The sequence below is a fragment of the Balaenoptera borealis genome, assembly GCF_965194805.1.
Source record: "Balaenoptera borealis genome assembly, chromosome: 16".
Lineage (NCBI taxonomy): Eukaryota > Metazoa > Chordata > Mammalia > Artiodactyla > Balaenopteridae > Balaenoptera > Balaenoptera borealis.
The window spans coordinates 22,190,944-22,207,485 of record NC_138872.1 but is presented as its reverse complement, the minus strand read 5'-3'; the positions used below and the strand labels follow the sequence as shown (position 1 = coordinate 22,207,485).

General features: G+C 40.7%; 1 protein-coding gene across 4 annotated transcripts in view; it reads left to right on the top strand.

Moving 5' to 3' along the window:
* CTNNBL1 (catenin beta like 1) overlaps positions 1-16,542 on the top strand; it is a 163,653-nt gene that overhangs the window by 46,190 nt on the left and 100,921 nt on the right. For all 4 annotated transcript variants that reach the window (XM_082361971.1, XM_082361974.1, XM_082361973.1 and 1 more), the window contains 2 exons: positions 6,942-7,037; positions 14,845-14,938. In XM_082361971.1, coding sequence (XP_082218097.1) covers positions 6,942-7,037; positions 14,845-14,938 — 190 coding nt within the window. The remainder of the gene's footprint in view (positions 1-6,941; positions 7,038-14,844; positions 14,939-16,542) is intronic.

Sequence of the window (16,542 nt, the reverse complement as noted above, 5' to 3'; positions counted from 1 at the left end):
ATCAGTTGGCTGTGGAGAGGAATTCTGGTCCGTGAAGAGCACCTCTGGGGGTGAGGGGCAGAGAGGGAGGGGCACACCCCGCACATGGATTGAAGAGTCACTCTGAATGCATTAGGAGGGAACACAAGGTGGGATTCAACAGCTGCTGCCTTTAGAAATATTGCTTTTTAAAACAATTTTTCCTTTAAAATAAATCATTTAAACATGTTTAGAGCCCTTTTTTGTGACCCTTTTGGAGTGTTTCTACAGAAAAATAAAATCAAAGGTACATTTAAAGGTATTATTTTATTTTATTTTATTTATTTTTATTTTTTATAAATTAATTTATTTTTATTTTTGTCTGTGTTGTGTCTTCGTTGCTGCTTGCGGGCTTTCTCTAGTTGCAGTGAGCGGGGGCTACTCTGCGTTGCGGTGTGCGGGCTCCTCATTGCAGTGGCTTTTCTTGTTGTGGAGCACAGGCTCTAGGCACGCGGGCTTCAATAGTTGTGGCACGTGGGCTCAGTAGCTGTGGCTTGCGGACTCTAGAGTGCAGGCTCAGTAGTTGTGGCGCACAGGCTTAGTTGCTCTGTGGCACGTGGTATCTTCCCGGACCAGGGCTCGAACCCGTGTCCCCTGCATTGGCAGGCGGATTCTTAACCACTGCGCAACCAGGGAAGTCCCTAAAGATATTTTCTTAAGGTACTGCTAAACAATCAGTTCTGTGGCCCAGTTTAAACCAGATTTACTCAGTTTGCCTAAAGGACCAAGGAGGAATAAAACAAGAGGAAGACAGAACCCCAGTTGGTGGCTAATCACCTCTTCTGCTATCACCAAAAGAAAAATAAAAAATTAGGGCAGCAAATCCATAAATATCTTATTTTTATATGTCATTTGCTGTGTTCTCAATTTGAGGGAAGAGTCAGTGGAATCCTTTCTAAAGTCCTTATGGCAGATCATGGCATTTACTGGGTTCCTCCTTTGTATGATAAGCCCTGTTGGGTGCTATCAGGGAAACAATAACTCCAGTTGAGGACTTCCCTGGTGGCGCAGTGGTTAAGAATCTGCCTGCCAATGCAGGGGACACGGGTTCGAGCCCTGGTCCGGGAAGATACCACATGCTGTGGAGCAACTAAGCCCGTGCACCACAACTACTGAAGCCCACGCGCCTAGAGCCCGTGCTCTGCAACGAGAAGCCACCGCAATGATAAGCCCGCGCACCGCAACGAAGAGTAGCCCCCGCTCGCCGCAACTAGAGAAAAGCCTGGGTGTAGCAACGAAGACCCAATGCAGCCAAAAATAAATAAATTAATTAATTAAAAAATAAATAACTCCAGTTGATAGCAAAAACACTCACATTACTCTGTGTGGTAAGTGCCCTTGGAGTGTTATGCTCAGGAAGTACCATTGGTGTTCTGAGAAAACGTAGGTCATCTCTGGTTTGGCAGTGTTTAGGGAATTGGGCATTGGAGATTGGTAAGCTTTTGATAGATGTGGAGATTAGTGTGCATTTCAAGTTTATTTTCACGATTTCTACCATGGCAACGGAAATTGCCATTCCTCACGCGCTGGAAGCTGATGTGCTCACGTAGTCACTACAAACTTATAGGGGTATCAGGTCCATGGCTTTATTTATTTTTAAAATCCTGACCACTGCTTCCCAGCTAAGTGCCCTATTTAATAAGAACTATTGAATAATATAAACCAAATTTTTTCAAATCTGCTTTCTCTCCACCCATTTGTGATTCAGAAAAATGAGGTCTCATTGTATTGTTAACTTAGGGCATCAGTACAGTTGGTTGCATGCTAATATGCAGGAAGGGAGAGATTTGTTTTGTTAGTTACAGAGTAGATCATTGGTCCTGATGGGACAGCTCTATTTTGTCTGAAATAGGGAGTAGTCATTAGCGCTATTTTCTAAATTACTGCTTAGTTTTCTCAAACTCTAGAAAGCCAGGAGAACTTGCAAAGTTGTCTCGTTGGATTTTGTGAAGAATTATTGTGGGAATTGGAAAATAAAGGGCAGACAGGTTTTTTTTAGACCAGCAGGGATCAATTGCACTTGAGCAGTTTGAGTCTATACGACACACCATATTATCCCAGAGGGTGTGTACAACAGTCGGGGGTGCCTTGTGTTCGAGCCCCAGTGCTAATGAGCAGGAATAGGGCTGGGAAGGGTTTGCGCCTCCTAAGGGCTTTCTTCTAATTGGACTGGGAGGGAGTTGGCTGTTGCTCCAGTGCTTTCCTGCAAGCACTGTCTAACAAGACTTTATATGTCAAGCTGTTGTTTTGCTAAGAGCTATTCTTGTCTTGATATTTCTAGAATCAAAATTACACTGAAAAGAATTTACTTCTTTTTCTCATTGGTAGTCTAACTTCCCTGATAATCTGTACTGATAAACCACCCATTTTTTGGAGCCATTTAAGTATGCTCTGAAGTAAGTCAGATTAGGAGAAAAGTGCCAAAATGGCAATCTAAGAAAAGGACCTCTTAATGTAACTTTTGATCTTGCTTATGAGTTTTAGGTGAATTCCATGTCCTTGGAAGGCTAGGGTGGTTGTAGCCTGCTTTGGACATTTCCCCTGTGGCCTAATAGTGCCCACTAACATTTAGTAGGTACTTAATAAATGTTGAATGAGGATATTTTTTTCCCTCATTACTTTGATTAAGGATTGGGGTAAAATTAAGAATCTAGATTCATTCTAGGTAGTTCTGTGCCATTATTTTAAAAGGAGAAAAAGACCATTTTGTCTGTTTAGAAATTCATCTGCATTAATTGAGCTATATCTAATCACTTTTCTAATCTAGGAATAAAAGAAAAACAGACTTCTAAAAAACCTCACATTTGTTCCATTAAATCAGTTACATACTGTGAATCTAGACTGGTCATTTTTCTTAAAGAAGCATTTTTGAAAGGACTTTTTAAAAAAGCCATCTGCTTAATATATTTTGTTCCTCTTTATCTTTTTTTTCTTTTAATAATTTTGTTCCTTATGGTCACATCTCACTGGAGATTAATGAAATTGATGCTCCCTTTCTGTCCCAAGACTCTACCTGAGATCAGGCCAAAAAAACAAATATCTAAAGCCAAAATAAAAGCAAACACCCCTCTTTTTCTAAAAGCCATTGTGTTGTGGGCCATTTTGTACCCAGCTGGTCTTTTCTACTTCACCTCTTATTATACTGGCTTATTGCCCCAGTAGTGGACAGGTGCAGAGGGAGTGAGTGGGGTGGCCTTTCTACCCGACATGACAAAATAGGCTATCAGAAACTGTGTTTTTAGTAATTCGCAAAGAGACAGGCTCTCTGTTTTCCTATTGCACTTGGATGGGAGAGCATTTTACCTTGTGAAATGAAATTGTAACTACAGTGGAAAAACCTATCACCCATGCCCAGAGTCTGCTTGTGAAGAAATGCTGGATGGGTGGCAGACCATGCTGAATTTTCTCATTAAGACTGAGAGTTCATCTGTTTATCTTTAGTTTCACTTCTTATTCCTCTTTCTGGTCTTCAAATGACCTCTATCTTCTGGATCATATTATATTACTCGGGAGTTGATGATTACAATTATGGACTCATTACTGCCTTGCTGAAATGCTATTTGGTGAAAGTTGAGAATTTTTGTAAAATCAGTTAGTGGTAGGACTGATGAGTTGTTTACCAGACCTGGTAGCTGGTAAGTGATTTCTTGTTTGACTTCTCAACTGAGGCAGGAGTGTAGTAGACAAGGAGATATCCACTGGACCATTATAAGAAATGACTTTTCTTGGTAAAAGTTAGACATTTATTCTGTTCCTATATAAAACGATCACCATTGTCAAATTTTCTTTTCCTTTTTTCCCCCAGGTTTAATGTGACCCATTTGTGAGCATGGTATAAGAATAATCAAAGAAAAATATGATATCTGTCTCATAAGACCTTAGAGGCTGAAAAAGGACTTGATCAATCTGAATTTCTGTGGCATAGCTGAAATACAAAATTAGATCTTCCAACCCATTGTGACCCAGAAAGGGAGGATCATGCTGTTGTTAGCTTAAATTTTAGATTTTAGAGGTTTTAGAAAAAATGAAGGCAATAGTGAGGGTTTGGCCATTCTGTGGGAAGAATTGACTAACAGCAATCTTTATTATAGTGCTTTCTTATTTTCTCAGTACTTGGATTTACTTGCCCTTTGACATACATGATGTCATTTATTCCTTATAGCTACTGGGTGAGATAGGCTGGGCAGAGATCATTACCACCATTTTACAGATGAGGAAACTAAGCTGTAAGGAAATAAAGGAGCTTGAGCAAGATTCCATAGTATTTACAATTTGGGGACAGTTTGGTTCACTAAAGATAGGAAGCAAAGATAAATATGATATGACCCCTGTCCTCAAGTTTGCCCTGACTCTTCATCTATTGTTCTTTCATATATGCCCCACCTGTCTCTTGAGGCTAATGTTTAATTAATAATCATAGTTAGTAAGTACTTAGTGGGGCATGATGTTATTCAGGGAATGTAATGATAGTACTTATTGCATGCCCGATTCACATCCTTGTCCTATAGACATCTGACTCTATGGTGGATGGATGGATAGATGGATAGATGGATGAAATGTCATCATGCATATTAAATAAGCAGGTGGATAAATAATAAGATTTTTACATGTCATATGTAAGAACTTTTCAAGAGAATAAATATGGGAGCTTCTCAGATGAGGAGAATGAGGAGTTGTTAGCATTTTGTTCTTTTTCCTGGGATTTTAATAATTTATGATGGAAGTAAGTGACAGTCCTTTTCTCTGTTATTATAGTAAGGTCAATAGCTAGAATATACATGAATCTAGCTATTTTTAAACCTGGTTTATACTCCCCTGTGCATTAATATGGAGAGTAGTGGCAAAGGTATTGTTTTTGGAATCAGGTGGACCTAACATTCTCCCTTACTATTGCAGTGACCTTTAGATAAGTTACTTAACCACTCTGAGCTTTCGCTTTCTTATCTGTAAAATGGGGATCACACTTATAATGCTGCTGTGAGAATTCAGTAGCAGAGTGCTTGGCATAATGATGACTTTTTAAAAATGGTAGTTATTATGATGGCATCTACAGCAGTGTTTAGAGAGGGAGAACTCCTAATTCCTACTACTCAGAATTTCTAGATGTTAGTTTGGTTAGGCTGTTTTTTTTTAATTCAAACAATTTAAGTATTTTAGTTTACTATACATCATGTTTGATACATGGTCTTTTGTGTCAAGAGCTTTCTGGTTACTTTGTTAATAAAGACTGTGAACTATACGCATGAAGGAGTTTTATCCAGAGACCTTTAATCTCATTGTACACATAGAGTTTCATAGCACACCCAAGTTTTGCGTATATATTACTTTAAAGTGTGAAAGAATAAGACAGGGAAAGCTTAATTACTTATTCATGATGGTCAGCTGGTCAGGTATAGATAAATAAAACAAACCTTTGAATAATTTTTCTTTTAGCAAAAGATGTTCATAAAATACCTGTAACATCAGTTGGCAGTTAGCAAGTCCTATCATTCTTGTTAATATGTCCTGTATCTTTCTTTTTATTTTTTCTTTCCAGTTTGCATTGAAACTGCCCTGATTCTGACCCTTGTCGTCTCACTTCTGGACTCTTTTGTGTGTGGTAGCTTTGGAACAGGTCTTCCTCCTTCAGGCCTGGCTTTTCCCCATACCCCCCATCTACCCACACCCAAACCCAACACTCACAGTGCTTTAGTGCATCCTGCACACAGGTATTATATTATTCTTTCAAGATATTATTTTCTTCATATGAGTCTAGTTATAATTTTCTCCCCTCCCCCTTCCCTCATCCTCTTTCTTCTCTTCATATACCTTTGTACATTCTAATCTCTCTGTCTATATTCCTGATGTTTTGCTTTCTAGCCTACCTGCCCTCATCTATTTAGTGGCCTGTTTTCTGACCAGTCATCTTCTAGCAAATCTTTCCTTATTTCCCAGTTCAGTTTGCTCCTTTTTCAGGATGTGTGCAGTTCAAGTTGTCTGTATTCCTCATTTGTTACATGTTGGTAATTGCCTGTGGTATATAATTTTTTTAAATGTCTTTAGTTACCTTAACTTCCTCATTTTATCAATGAGGAAACTGAGGCCCAGCGTGAGTAGATTTGCCTTTGTCACTATCACAGTGCTTTACTCATCATAAGCATTCAGTAAATGCTGGTTGACAGAGCAAGTGGTGTGTATGTGTGTGTGTGTGTGTGTGTGTGTATGTATGTGTCCAAGGTGAGGGAAGGGAAACTTAGTTTAGTTTGGGCTTCCAGTTTCCAAACATAACTCCTTTTTTCTCTCCTTCATGTTTTCTTTCTCCTATATGTCCCTGTCTCTCTCTTTTTGCCTTGTGTTTAATCATCATTTTTCACCTTCCTTTTATGTCCAAAGCAACATGGTATTTAAGAGGAAGGGAGGTTGGTGGGGTCTAGCACAGTCCAACGTAAATCCTTCCCTCTACATTTTAAACCATTTTGTCACGCCCTGATTTCTGAAGACTCCTTGGTGAACAACAGCCATCTTATCTCAGAAGAAATCATTACTGTCTTTGAAGATGAAGTGTAGAAGGTAGTTAAGATTATACTGAGTTCCAAGAATTTAAATTATGAGGTAAGGTTAAGGGTGTTGGCCTGTTTCTCACTGGAAAAGTGACCTCCCAAGTGATCTATTTGAAGTTTTGAAATTTATGAAAATGCACTGAACTTGTGGAATAAGTTGCCAGGAAGGCAGCATAAGGAAAGGAACTAAGTGAAGCAGTTACCAACATTTATTGAACACCCACTGTGAGTAGAACCTTGTTGAAGAGATGTTAATAAAACGAGAGTGTATTAAAGGTAAATGGTGATGAAGCGATTGACCAGGAAATGGAAGGGAACCAAATATTTTAATAAAATGTCAGTTGGGTTTTCATATGTATGCGTTACCCTTAACATTTTTCACATGTGTCCATAGCTGTGGTTGATTTGCTTCAGGAATTAACAGATATAGACACCCTCCATGAGAGTGAAGAAGGAGCAGAAGTACTCATTGACGCTCTGGTAAGTTCCACGTCCCTCTGGGGTTTTGCAGGTGTGTGTACGCTGTTGGCATCCTCCCCACCATTGTCTCTGTGAGTGGCACGGGCTGGGTGTCAGGAAGAGCTCTGTGGCAAGGCTGGATTGAATGAGGAGAGTAAGAAAGTAAAGTGCAACACGTGGGGTACTTTATTCTTTGGAACTGTGTTAGGGCAGGGGTTGTAGAGTCCTAGTATTTATTAAATATGTGCAGTAGGCAGGCGTTTTCTTGTCTTTTACACTTTATTTAATCCTCATTGTATCCTCTCAGAAGGGTATTACTGCTGTTATTCCCATTTATAGCCATGAAGCTGAGGCTTAGAGAGGCAAAACAACCTGCCCGTGGTCACATGGCTGGGATTTGAACCTGTGTTCTCTTTGACTCCACGTTCCTGCTCGCCCACCCTCACTGTGTTGCTTCTGACCTTTTTACAAAGAGTTTTTGCAGAAAAGAGTTTCTTTTCTTCTCTGGGCTTTATAATCCCAAGCGCTAGTAAAGACAGGTATCATTATTATTTGTTATACAGATAGGGAATCGGAGAATGTTTAAAAACAAGAACAAACCTTCTAGCTCATACGTGTCCGAGTAGCAGCCACTGACTGCAGAAGACAGGGTCAGCTGATTTCTGTGTTCCTTTTTGTGGAGCCTAGGCAAGGCCTCAGTATCTTCTTCAGGTATTATTCTAGGAATCAGCCAATCCAAAGAATTTATATGTGAGGTGAACTGATGTAATCTCATCAACTCACTCTATCCTTGAGGAAGCCCAGATGCAGAAGTGAAGCCTTCCACTGCATCACTCCCAGCCAGTCCCTGTAACAGCAAAGATGAGCTTCTGCATGTTGTGATCCCCACTGCAGTCCTGTCCCACAGCACCGGTTTCCCTCTTACCAGGCATGGGAGAGGGCCCCAGGGCCCCACAGCTGGCCAGTGGCAGGAGTGACTCTACTCCAGCCTCTTACCCTGATACTGCCTGTGGAGCTCTGTCCACCCACCAAGCTATCTCCCTCCTCAAGTTTCTGTTGATTTTCCATCCTTTCTGTTGTCTTCTGCTATCTGGTCTTTTCTCTCTGGTTAAGAATGTTAATAAGTACTGGTTTTGATGCAGTTTGCAGAGTTTATCAAAGGCCCATGTAGCCACTTGTATTAGAAGCACCTGGGGTGCTTGTTAGGCTGCTTTCTGGCGCCATCCAAGACCTGCTGAATCAGAATGGCTGGGACTAGGGCCCCAAATGATTCTGAGACCCCACTGCTACACTGCGCACCCCCTCCTCACCCTTTCTCTCTCGAGGTTCTTGACTCAAGAAATTTCCCATGTGCCATGCTCACAGCTACCATTTGGTGTGAAAGAAGGGGCTGTGAACCCACTGGATATGAAGGACTGTCTCTTACAGAGAGCGAGGCTGGGAGTCCAGCAGGGCCATTTGTGACTGAGTATGATGAAAATTTTTATGGCCATTTTTCTTTCAAGCTCCTTCCTAGAGCGAACTGCCACTTTTGTAGAATTCAGGACCTTTATTCTTCCTTTGAACCACTGTGCAGACAGAAAAGGGTGATGTCGGGGTGTCCTTTTGTTTGGAGGAGCATCTGAAGGAAGGCTGTGGCACTTGCTCCTTCTCCATGTCCCCACAGTGTCATTTGTGTAGTCTTACCTTTCAGAGGTTAATTACAGTGGCCCTCAATGAGCCTTCCTGCCTGGACTCTGGGCTGATTTTAATTATCATCCTTTGCCTGTGTGAATAGAGGAAACAAGAGAGGAACAGCTAGCTGGTCTGCTGCCTGTAAAACGTACCCAGAAACAGCAATTCACACAAAAGCCCCCTTTGTGTTTTCTCTGTTGCCAAGCCCACCAACAAAAGCTGGATCTTGCAGATTTTATTGTTTGTTTGGGAAGAGACAGTTCATCCTCAGTCTGGGGAGCCATTAGGTAGCTGCTATACAGGGTTTTCTGTTTGTTTTGTTTAGTTTCTTTTTTATTATATTATTTTAAGATTTTGACTCTTACAGCTTTATACTGATGGGGCTGGTGTGAATCACAAACAATTGAACATTTCTAGACTCCCATATATTATTTGCTTATCTGCAGCCAGTCAGGAGACATCAGTAAATATCAGAGAGCAGAACTGGTAGGTGGTCTTCATCTGTTTTTTTTTCTGCCCTTGTGCTGCATTCAGGAAGAAGTTTGATAAGTATTCTCATATTACAAGGGTTGAGTTGTCTTCGTAGTTTTAATTTGGGGCCAATATTGGAGGCCTGGAATTGCATGAGCAGAGGCTAGAGGACATGTAGTAGAATTTATTGTGATGTTCAGTTTGCAGTTATTTCCTTGGTCGTTTTCTCAGTTGGAAGTCCTAAGCAATAGAATAGCACATTTGTGGGGAGAGAGTGTTGTCCTGGTATTCTCAGGGATCTTTGGGGTTTAAAGTTTGGTTTATATCCACTGCTATTACTTATGCAAAAGGCAAATATTTGTGCTTTGTAACAAGTTGACTTAGTAGCCTGGAAAACAGACTCTTTTCTGAAGAGCGGGAACACAGGGTATTTGCTTTGATGGCAGTTCTCTGGCATGCCTCTCTAAAGAAGACATTGGACTCCTTGAGAGTCATGATTAGATTACAGTCATTTCCCTACTTACCAGTCCCAAAATTTGCCATGCGCTTGGCAATCCCATGCCTTTGCTCACATCTGCCTTCAGCTTGGCAAGGCTTGCTTCCCCTTGCTATCTGGAATACTCCTACTCATTCTTTAAAGCCTCACTTAAACCTTATCTCTCCTGAGTTTTTTTCAGACTCATCACTTCAGCAGAATTTGTGTTCCTCTACCACTGTGTATATCCTGGCACTGTTTATAAGTTTGTCTTCCCTGAGATGTGATCCCGATCAGGGGAGTGGCCAAAGTGGTGGCTTTGTCACTTACCATCTGTGTGACCTTGAGAAAGTTACCTATCTTCTCTGTACTCAGTTCATTCTTCTGTAAAATGGGGATAACAGTAGTGCCTATTGCATAGAACTGAAGTGAGGAATAAATGAGATACTTAGTGGGTCTTTAGAACAGTGTCTGGCACGGAGTAAACACCCAATAAATGTTGGCCATTGTCTTAATAAAGGTATAAATGTCTGGGACATATTAAGTACTTAGTAAATGTCAAGTTAAAATGATATATATCACATGCCACACAGTGAAATGTTTGTGAATGTTTGTTGACTTCAACAAACATTTTTTTTCATTTCGGCAAATGTTCAAAAAACATTTTGAACAAATACCCAAAAACATCTGAAGGGTGTGGACCTAAATGAGACATGGGGGGATAGAAGTTTAGTTTAAAAAAAAACAAGAGGATGAAATAAGTAATGATAATACAAGGCAGAGCATTAAGAATGACTGTGAGAGATGCAAGTTTCTTTGGAAATGAGGAGGAGAGATCCATCCCTTCTGCTGCGGAAGAACCAGGAGGGACGGCAGAGCTGTAGGTACTGGCCATGGCCCCTGTAGGGAGGCTTCGATTTAAGGGTGCTTGGAGGTGTCACAGCCAGAGGAGGTGGAAATGTGGCTGGGAGCCACCACTTACTATAGTTTCACAATGTGGCTTTGATGTGGAGAGCCAGGAGATTGCCCTATACCCATTCTTGCCCTCAATTAACCCTACTTAAATTTTGAAGCTTGAGCTGGTGGGCAATGCATTTGTGCTGCTCAGGTGAGGCTGAAGTTGGCAGGTTTTCGGTTGTTCTAAGGCTACTTATGTAAATTTCTGGATGCTACCACTTTTATCCCTTCCCATTTCTATTAATGTCCTCACCTTCATATGTATTCGTTCTCAAGCAGAATTCACTTGGCCATTCATTTCACTAATTGTTTATTGAATGCTTAGTGTGTTCTGGATTCTAAGAATTGCGTGTGTAGCAGTGAGCAAGACTGACAAAGTCTGTTTTTGTGGAGCTCGTATTCTAGTGACAGGAGAAACAGTAAATAAGTAAACGAGAAAACAGGTAATGACTCCCTGTTACAAAGAGAATTAACATAGAATGATGTCCTGTAGAGCAACTGGAGAATCACATCAAATGAGATAGTCAGGAAAGGCCTGAGTTCTGGGTGATGAGAAGAAGCCAGCCATTCAGAATGCCCAAGGGCAAGGAATGAGTTTGACATACTCAAGGAACAGAAAAAAGGCCGGTACTGTTAGAGCACAGCTGGGGTGAAGGGAGAGAGCACCGTCAGGGCCAGACCACACTAGGCTTTGTAGGCCTTGTAGTAAGTTCGGGTGGGATTGCCAGTGTGCAAGGGAGTAGTAACATAGTCTGACCTAACATTTTAAAAAGACCACTCTGGGAGCTGTGTCGATAATGGATTGGAGGGGCAAGAGTGGAAGCTAGAATATATTAGGTTGCAGCAGGCCTAAGTTTTACATTATGACCATATTACTATGTGTATTTTCAAAACTTATTGCTTGGTCAAGATTCAGTGGGTGTGTGTATAGGGCAGGGGGAGGGTTTATTATTGTTTTTTAAATATGAAATTTCCAGAACTCATAGTAGGTAGAAAAACTCCAGTCAAGCTCTTGAGAAACCTTGTTGGCAGATTGTGCAAGATAGAAAAGGAATCCTTCAAACCCTCTCATCTCCCCTCATCTATCCCTTTTTTATTTCCTTATCTTCTCTTGTATCTACCCTCTCTGGTCAACTGGAAAAATATGACTGATCATGCCCTTGAACCCTGTCTCAGTAGGACCTGGTGGAGTATTGTTTGGGAGACCTGGTAACAAGCGGAGAAAGCCAATGACTTATCAGAAAACATCAGGCTTAAGACGGTCATGATTTCCAAGGCCAGGGTTGCTCTAGCTGATGCTTTAATCCCTAAGCAGGATTTGGTTTTAGTTTCAGAGTTAGTCACAGGTCCAAAACAGGCAGGAAGGTGGTAGACCCAAGAGTTTAGAGGGACAGAATGCTAATTTGTGCTTCTTACTAGATGATATCTGGAGCTATGCATAATACAAATGTTTTCCTGAGGGTTTTCTCAGCTAAATGTATTTTGACTGCTTTGACCCTCCTGCAGTCAGATAAAATTGCATTTAACCCAGCTAAACATAAAGTTTCACACTTTGCAAGCTTAAAAAGGCTGTCTGTTAGAAGTTAGATTTTTGTAGCAAGAAAAAAAGATTTCCTCCAGCCAGACACCCATTACCAATAACCATTCAGTTCTGGGATTTGAATGTGTTGCTTACTGCCACTGTCCCCACCACTCTCCAGACAGCAGACCATGGGTAACATAACTAAGAATCAAGGAAAGGGGACAGGGGGATAATGCACATAAAGCATCAATAAGAAGTTGAAACCGGTGAGGCAGTTTGCAGAACCGACAAGCAGTGTGAGTTGCAGTGTCTGCTGCTTTAGGATTCAGGGAGATTATAAGTCAATCAGGGTGATTTAGGGAAAAACAAACTGTGACATGGTTCATGTTTTTCCCCCGGATGTTTTTCTGTTTTCTCTCACATACCCAAATTGTCCAATTAATTAAGGAAAATATTGCAGTGGATTTCTTTGGTGAAGCTTTTGCTGGCTGTGAGATTTGAGAGCAAGATTGTATATCTCCTTGATATAAGAGAGGGAAACAGCTCTTTCTCCTATTTACAGGAGTTCTCAATTCTGGCATCAGTATCCCCTCCAATCTGCAACTAGTGTCTTTCATTGCTTCTCACACCAGGGCATAAAGGAGAGCCTAGAAAAATCTGCTTCATTCGTGATTCAGGTATCCCAAATTAGTCAACAACTTCAGCTTTTCCCCCATCCAGATGCTTCCCTTAAGTCTCACCCAGAAAGAGTAAAGAGGCCTTCTTTGAAGATCTGTCTCTCTTGCCATTGTTCCATCCTCAGGCTCAGTTTGAATTGTCCATAGAGTGCGTTATACACAAGTGTTCAGGAGGCCATCAGTTGAATGAGATCATTTCCTTCTCTCTCCTTTCTTTCCTCTCCTTTCTTTTCCCCTCATTGAAGTGACAGGATATGATGGGAAAAAATAGTCTCGGAGTTGGTCACTTCTGCCACAAGCTTTGTGACTTTGACCAGGCTAATTAACCTCTCTGGACCTCTGTTTTTCTCACCTGTAAAAGTTGTGAGGATTACATGAGAGTAAATGGAACAATGTTTATAAAAATATGACTACAGTACACAAAGTAAAGTGTTTTGTCAGTTTATTTAAATGTAGCAAAATTACTGAATGTCTGCTATGTATAGTATTGCACTTGACTTTGAGGAGTGTACCAAGATAAATGAGGGTGCAGTGCCTGCCTTCAAAGAATTTGAGTTTTTCTTAGCCCGTGGGAGATATGAACAGTGCATAATCAGGTATCAGAAGAAGTAAAGGGCTAGATTCAAACTCTGCACTTAATTTTTGAACCAGACCCAGGGTAAAGTATGCCATATAATTTCATTTAATCTTTACAACTTATTCCCATTTCCTAAGTGAAGAAACTGAGGTGGTGAGAGAGAGGATACACCATGGTTATGCAGCAGATCTTATCTTCCAGTATAGGTTTACTTATTGGCTATGACTTAGAAATGTATTACCAGACAGATAATCACTTCTTGATTATTAGGTGTTTCCTTAGTTATCTTCCTTGGTGTGCCTCAGGGTTCCCCAAGGCAGTCTCTGTAAGGGCACACATTGTGGCCAGAAGGTAGTGTGAAGCGGTGTAAGCATTATTTCACCTAAGAAGGAAGCTTGGTTTTTGCTTCTGCTGCCACTGCTTAGTAGCTGTGTGGTCTTGGCTAAGTCATTAATCTCTTGAATATCATCTATATGATGTGGCTACTAAAATTTTCCTATAAGTGTTATGTGAATCAAATTAAATAAGAGAAATGTAATTGCTTTCTTATGCATTATGTGTAATACAAACATAAGGTATTTTATTCTGTTAATATTCTTTTCGAGAAGGAGTCAGAAGTTCATCGAAAGTAATAGTTTCATAAAAGCTTGATGTAGAAACTTAGGAATATTTTGAGTTTAACCCTAAATTTTGATGTCAGTGTAAATATGGCAAGTAAACTTTCCAACTGAATATCTCTTGGTGCTGTGGTCTAGAAATGTGCTTTTGACTTGAATGAACTTGTGACTTGACTTAAGATGGCATTTTTGTAAGGTGTTTAAATACCACATAGAAGTAGAAAGAGCACAGGACTTGATTTCAGAAGGCCTAGGTTCAAGTGCTAGTATGTCACTCAGTTAAATATGTAACCTTGAATTTTACCTTGTCCCCTTAAGCTTCAATCTAAAGTTAGGGATAGGGCTTCCCTGGTGGCGCAGTGGTTGAGAATCTGCCTGCTAATGCAGGGGACACGGGTTCGCGCCCTGGTCTGGGAAGATCCCACATGCCGTGGAGCAACTAGGCCCGTGAGCCACAACTACTGAGCCTGCGCGTCTGGAGCCTGTGCTCCGCAACAAGAGAGGCCACAGTAGTGAGAGGCCCGCGCACCACAATGAAGAGTGGCCCCCGCTTGCCGCAACTAGAGAAAGCCCTCGCACAGAAACGAAGACCCAACATAGCAATCAATCAATCAATCAATCAATCAATAAATCTTAAAAAATAAATAAATAAAGTTAGGGATAATTATGCCTGCCCCTTCTTTGCCTCAGGGTCACTTCAAGCCTCAAAAGAGGTATTGGGATGGGAGAGCATACTGTAAACCATAAGTGGCAGGTTGTTTACTTTGTTCATTCAGTAGAGGAGTATGGGGATGACAACATTTTGGAGACTGTTTGTGACATGTATCCCATTCTCCTTTTGCTCCCCTGTTGCTGAAGGTGGACGGGCAAGTGGTAGCACTGCTTGTGCAGAATCTGGAGCGTCTGGATGAGTCTGTGAAAGAAGAGGCAGATGGCGTCCACAACACTCTGGGTAAGGGGAAGGGTGCCAGCATTTTCTGAGTTTCTTTGTGTTTGTTTTGGGGTTTGGTACTCATTTCCTTCCTCCTTCATTATAGAGTCAACAGCAGGAGGGTTTTCCTTTTTTCTGCTCCCAAACTGCCTTTTCAGAAATGAAGACCCTTGTGTAAATTTCATATAACTGCTGCTTTGGTTTGGCTTGTGGTAATAAAAGCAGAAATCCTTCCTGGACAAAAACTGCTGGCTTCTTTGAGCAGGCCTTTGCCTTTGCCTCCAAAAGTTAGGATGAAGTCTATGCAGGATGAATTCTTTTTTTTTTTTTTTTTGCTTTGGAAAGTGTATATTTTACAATTTTTGAATCCCCTTCTGTTGGTTCTTCTTCACATTTCCCTTCAGTGGAACTACAAACTTTTGAACAACTGTATACAGGCATACCTCATTTTATTGCACTTTATCGTGCTTTGCAGATATTACATTTTTACAAATTGAAAGTTTATGGCAACCCTGCATTGTCAGATGATAGTTAGCATTATATACTAATACAGTATTTTTAAATTAAGGTATGTACATTTTTTTAGACATAATGCTATTGCATACCTAATAGACTACATACAGTATAGTGTAAACATAACTTTTATATGCAATAGGAAACCAGAATATTCATGTGATTCGCTTTATTGTGATATTCGCTTTATTGCAGTGGTCTGGAATCAAACCCACAATACCTCCAAGGTATGCTTGTACCTTTATAGGACATTTTATTTGAAAAAGAGTTAGTATTTCTTTTGCTTCTTATGTGTACTTTGCTGTGTAAACTGTGAGTTGAAATATTGCTATTAACTTGGCTGCCCCTTTATCATATGTTCATTTAAGTGGATTCCTCTGCAATATTTCCCCTCCTCCTCCTTCTCCTTGAGTCTCTCTAGTCTTTCCCCCTGCAAAGTTGCTGAACCAATAGCCTATTTAAAATTGTGCTTTTGGGTAGTCCTCTTTATCACTGGTCCCTGTCTTATAAAACCAAAGGTGACATATCTGTAAGCAGAGCTTGAGAAATGAACAAGGCCCAGCAGAAGTAGAAATTTTGATGAGATTAGATTTTCTCCCAGCTCCTTTGTGTCTACCACAGATTTCTCTTATAGCTTTATACTCTACTGTGAAGATTATCATAAAGAAGGAGGAAGACATGGCACCTAGGGAGTAAGAGAAGAGAGAACACAACAATCTGTGATTTGGGGGTTGGCTCTAGTATAGAGCCAGAATTTGGCATTGCCATCTGTTAGCCTAATGGTGAATTTTGCTGAGTAGAAAGAGTATCAGAAGTCTTAACTGACAGTTAATAAAAAGAGCCTGATGTAATGGAAAAAGCACCGGCCTGGCAGTCTATGAAGATCTGTCTAGTTTCAACTTGGTCCCTTACCAACAGCTCAGGAGATTAATCCCTCTTTCCCTTATTAAGCATCCGATGTTTGTCAGGCACTGTTCTAGGCACTGGGTAAATTAAAGATGAATTAGGCACAGTTCTTCTTAAGAGGCAGGCTGATGGGAAAGTCTTGAACAGAAAGGACAGGTAATGCAGGGTGACAAATGGTATAATAGTGGGGAGCACTATGGAAGTGA